This window comes from Phoca vitulina, unplaced genomic scaffold (assembly GCF_004348235.1).
Source record: "Phoca vitulina isolate PV1807 unplaced genomic scaffold, GSC_HSeal_1.0 scaffold81, whole genome shotgun sequence".
NCBI lineage: Eukaryota > Metazoa > Chordata > Mammalia > Carnivora > Phocidae > Phoca > Phoca vitulina.
The window spans coordinates 2,560,386-2,565,068 of record NW_022589784.1 but is presented as its reverse complement, the minus strand read 5'-3'; the positions used below and the strand labels follow the sequence as shown (position 1 = coordinate 2,565,068).

The 4,683-nt window shown below is 60.0% G+C and overlaps 1 protein-coding gene across 1 annotated transcript in view; it reads left to right on the top strand.

The window, feature by feature from the left end:
- Positions 1–4,071: 4,071 nt before the first annotated feature.
- Positions 4,072–4,683, top strand: part of MFSD12 (major facilitator superfamily domain containing 12) — a 10,007-nt gene continuing 9,395 nt past the window's right edge. The window contains exon 1 of the mRNA XM_032394638.1: positions 4,072–4,384. Within this exon, the coding sequence (XP_032250529.1) occupies positions 4,087–4,384 (298 nt within the window). The 5' untranslated portion in view covers positions 4,072–4,086. The remainder of the gene's footprint in view (positions 4,385–4,683) is intronic.

Genomic DNA, 4,683 nt, shown 5'->3' with positions numbered 1-4,683 from the left:
GGGGAGGTTGCAGGGGAGGGGACACAACGTGAAGCACAACACACACACAAATGCAGTGGTCACAGCTGCCTGAAAGAAGGGGTGTAGGGGCGGGGGCCTCAGGCCTCTGAGGAGGAGGCAGCCCCGGCTGCTGTGGGACCTGCAGAAGGTCAGGGAGGTGGCCCCAAGCCCTAGGTGTGTGACTTGAGCAATTTACCGGAACTGTCTGTGCCTCAGTCTGCCGCTCCACAAAGTGGGACGATGACTATGTCTGCCTTCAGGAGGTTGTCGCGAGGGTTTAATGAACTTAATTCATGGTCTCCCTTAGAACTGGGGTCAATGCCACCAGAAGCGGTAGCTGGTTTGGTCCGGGAAGCTGCAGACCCTGTTACAGAGAATTTTCTAGTACAGTGGCTGCCACCCAGGGTAGTTCAGGGGACACTGGACCATGCCCAGAAACATGTTTGGTTGTGACGACTTGCTGGGGGGGGGTGCCCCTGGCTTCTACTGGGTGGAGGCCAGGGGTGCTGCGATGCACAGGACAGCCCCCGACCACAGCGAATGATCTGGTGCCTGTGCAGTCTCAATCCTCACCTGCCTCATCTCCCTTAGGCCACCCTGTGATGCTATTCAGCAGTGCTACTGTCACACCCATTTCACAGAAAGGGAAACTGAGGCTTGGGGGCTGGCCTGAGACTGCCTGGTTTGATCTTGGCTGTGGGCCCCCCACAGCCACCCTGGGATCTAAGGAAGTTCCTGGTTGTTTCCCAGTTTCTAGGAATCCTCCCTCCCCTTCCATCCACCCCGCCTCTCCTCCCCCTCCGCCACTCCTAGTCATCCAGAGCCCCTGGAGAGGAGATCAACGCGAACCCTCCCTTCCTACCTGCAGCTGGACTGGGGCCACCAGGACATCCGATCTCCAGCAGAGGGTGGGGGGCAGCTGGGATGCTCTGGGGACATCAGAGGCTCGGATCTCACTGGACCCCAAGGCTGTCTCTATCCTATTCCGAGGGCAGGGCATTCATCCCTCCTTTCTCACATCCTCCCTTCAGGCAGGACCGTCTCTGATCTTCCCCGCAAATCTCACATGGGCTCTTATGGGGGCGTGTGTGCTCTGCACTAGGTTCCCAACCCCTGTAGCCAAGGCCTGCTTTGGAATAGATGCCCCCCATCCCCACCCCCATCCGACTTTTTATCTGACTCTCCCAGCTCCTCTCAAAACCCTCCCATGGCTCCCCAGTGATCTGGAGGTAACGTCCAGACTCTGCCTGCCATTCAATCAGCCCTCGCATGTCTGACCCCTCCACCACCAGCACCAACCACAGAGGGGCCGGCTCTGTCCCTGCTTCAGACGAGGGGCTTCAGAATTTTGGGGCTCCTGCACTGTTCAGCATGAAGCCAGATCCGCTGAATGAGTGAGTCCAGGAAGGAAGGAGGGAAGGACACAGCTCAGAGGCAGCTCCCTGCCAGGGTCCGCCTTGTTCTTGCCTTCCCCCCCCCCCCCCCCCCCCCAGCGTCCAGGCCAGGAAATATTCGCTGGCTCCCACTGGCAGGAAAACCCAGAGATATGTTGGTGTTTCTGCCAAACGCCCCCGCTCCCTGTGCTGGGTCTGCCCGAGGGATGCTCCCTGTGGGTTCCTGACCCACACAGGAGGCTGGTAAGAGTAAACACCGGGCACCTTTTCTCTTCAGGTGGGCCCTCCCCTGTCCGAGAATAAAGAACTCAAAGATGCTGCAGATCACGCGGGGAGCCCAGTTTGGATCCTGAATCTGCCTCTTGTTAGATGTGTGCCCTCTGGCAAGGGACTTCTCTAAGAGCCTGTTTTCTCTGTAAAATGGGCAAGAAGTAGTGTAAGATCCCCTAGGGATGTGGGATGAAAGGAGATGAGAAATGTAAATACAAAGCTTAGGTGAGGGGCGCCCGGCTGACTCAGACGTGGAGCGTGTGACTCTTGATCTTGCGTGACTCTTGATCTCAGGGTCGTGAGTTCAAGCCCAACCTTGGGGGTAGAGATGATTTAAATCAATAAATAAGAACTTTTTAAAAAAAATATTTTATTTATTTTTGACAGAGAGAGAGTGTACAGGCAGGGGAAGCAGCAGCAGAGGCAGAGGGAGAAGCAGGCTCCCGCTGAGCAGGGATCCCAACGTGGGGCTCGATCCCAGGACCCCGGGATCCTGACCTGACCTGAAGGCAGACGCTTAACCGTCTGAGCCACCCAGGCACCCCAATAAATAAGAACTTTAAAAAAATGTTAAAGAAACTTAGGCAAGTATTTTTAAATGTCGTGTAAGGCTGAGGCAAGAATTTCTTTAAATCACTTTCATTGCCCCGGAGAAACAGAAGGAGCATGCCCGGCAGGGAGGAAAGAATTGAGATTCTTGTCTTTCCTTATCTCCTCCAAAGCTGTGACCCCTTATCTCCCCGCTCCCCTGTTAGGTTATCTCGAGTCCCCATTACCCCACCCACATCCATTTTTCAGGCTCTTTTCCATAAAAAAGTGGGTATTGGGGTGGGTGGTCTGCATCAGTGTGGAGTTCTGGGCTAGGACCCCCTTGGGGTGCCTGAGCCTCTGGTTTGTCAGTGGGTTCCTGTCTCCCAGTTTCTGTCTGCAGTTTTGCATCTCTGCCTCCGTGCCCACCACACAATCATTGGACAGATATTTCTTGAGCTCCTATGTACCAGGCATGGATAGCTGATCCGGTCCCTGCCTTCACGAGGATCATTGTTCAGTGGGGGACACAGTTAAGAGCTGGGGTGGGGGGGAGAGCAGATATCGGCCCTGATGGGGGGCAGCCCAGAGTACTGTATGACCTGCAGGGGAGGAGGGGGTGATGAGAAAACTTTCTGGCTGAGACTATTAAGAGCTAACAATTATACAAGATTTTATTTTATTTTATTTTTAAAGGAATCTCTCACCCAACGTGGGGCTGGAACTCAAGACCCTGAGATCAAGAGTCGCACCCTCTATGGGCTGAGCCAGCCAGGCGCCCCTATATGACTTTTAGTGTACATTATACCCATTCTAGATCTGGGAAGACTGAAACCCCACAGAGTTAAAGGACTTGTCCCAGCTGGAACAGTTAGCAGGGAGTGGGCCTGGATTTGGACCCCAAGTTTCTGGCTCCAGAGCGCAGGTGTTTAACCGCGGCTGGAGGAGGCGCGGAGGGGTCGGGGGGACGACTGCACGCAAAGCTTGGGGGAACTTGAAATCGCTTGTGTGGTGACCCGGTCGTGGGAGGACGTTGCAGGAGAGTGGGGAGGGGTTCTGAGCGCAGGCCTCGGGCGCTGCCGCATGCACCTGACTCACTGCGTCCCCGAGCGCGCCTTCCCCGCTCTCCGGGCCTGTTTTATCGCGTGTGAAATGGGAGACTCGGCCCGCTTCCCTCCCGGCTTGGGTGAGAAAACCCACGTGGGGCATCTGGCACAGTCAGCGCTCATTAAATGCCAGCTGGTGTTATTACGATGATTACCCCCATTATTATCCTTAATAACTAATTAATTAGAACTAATGCGTCCTCTCCGCGTGAGACTGGGTCTCTCCGGCCCGGGAAGTTGGGAAGTTACGGGACCCCAAGGAGTGGCGAGCTCAGGCTCAGAATTCTCCCCCATCCCCCACCCCCCCAGCCCACCCCGCAAGCCTCCAGTCCACCCCGTCCTCCCCCCCACACACATTAGGCCTCGTAAGCTGCGGGCAGGCTAGGGTGGCGCGGGCCTGAAGGCAGGAGTCTGGGTGTGGGCACCCCTTGCGTCGCCCCCCAGCCGGTGAGGGTCCCGCTAACGCCAAGGTGAGCCGTCGGGCGCTAGGACCGTCCCACCCCGTGGGAGCAGGGCGTGGGGGCCGGACTGGCCCCCGAGGCCACGCCCCCTCTGATTATTGGCTCTCGGGCCCCGGCGCGCGGCCCCTATTGGTGGAGGCGGCCGCCAGCATTCCCCGCCCCGCCCCACCCGGGCCTTAATTTGGGGTTCGGGGCCCGGCGGCTGCAGGCGCGCTCGGCGGGGCGGCCTTGGGCGGTGGCGCAGGGAGAGCCGGGCGCGGACCGCTCGCGCGCGGGGGTCGCGTCTGCTGCGCGCCAGACCGGCCGGCCCGGGTGCGGAGCGCGGCCATGGGCCCGGGGCCCCCGGCGGCCGGAGCGGGGGCGCCGCCGCGGCCACTGTCGGTGGCCGCGCGGCTGAGCTACGCGGTGGGCCACTTCCTCAACGACCTGTGCGCGTCCATGTGGTTCACCTACCTGCTGCTCTACCTGCACTCGGTGCGCGCCTACAGCTCGCGCGGCGCCGGCCTGCTGCTGCTGCTCGGCCAGGTGGCCGACGGGCTGTGCACGCCCCTCGTGGGCTACGAGGCCGACCGCGCCGCCGGCAGCTGCGTCCGCTGCGGCCCCCGAAAGGCCTGGCACCTGGTCGGTAAGTCGCCGCCGAGCCTCCTCCCTCCGACTGCCTGCCCCCCTGGCTTGAGCCTCCCGCCTTCCGACTGCCTGCCCCGGGGCCTTCCCCTTCTGCCTGCCTGCCTCGGGGCCTGAGCCTCCCCCAACGCACTGTTTGTCCCGGGCCGAGCCTCCCTCCGCTGCTAGCCTGCCTGCCCCTGGGCCTGAGTCTCCCCCATCTGCCTGCCTGCCCCGGGGCCTGACCTCTCCTAGCCCACTGCCTGCCTGCCCCGGGGCCTGAGCCTACCCCAACGCAGTTTGTCCCAGGGCCTGAGCCTC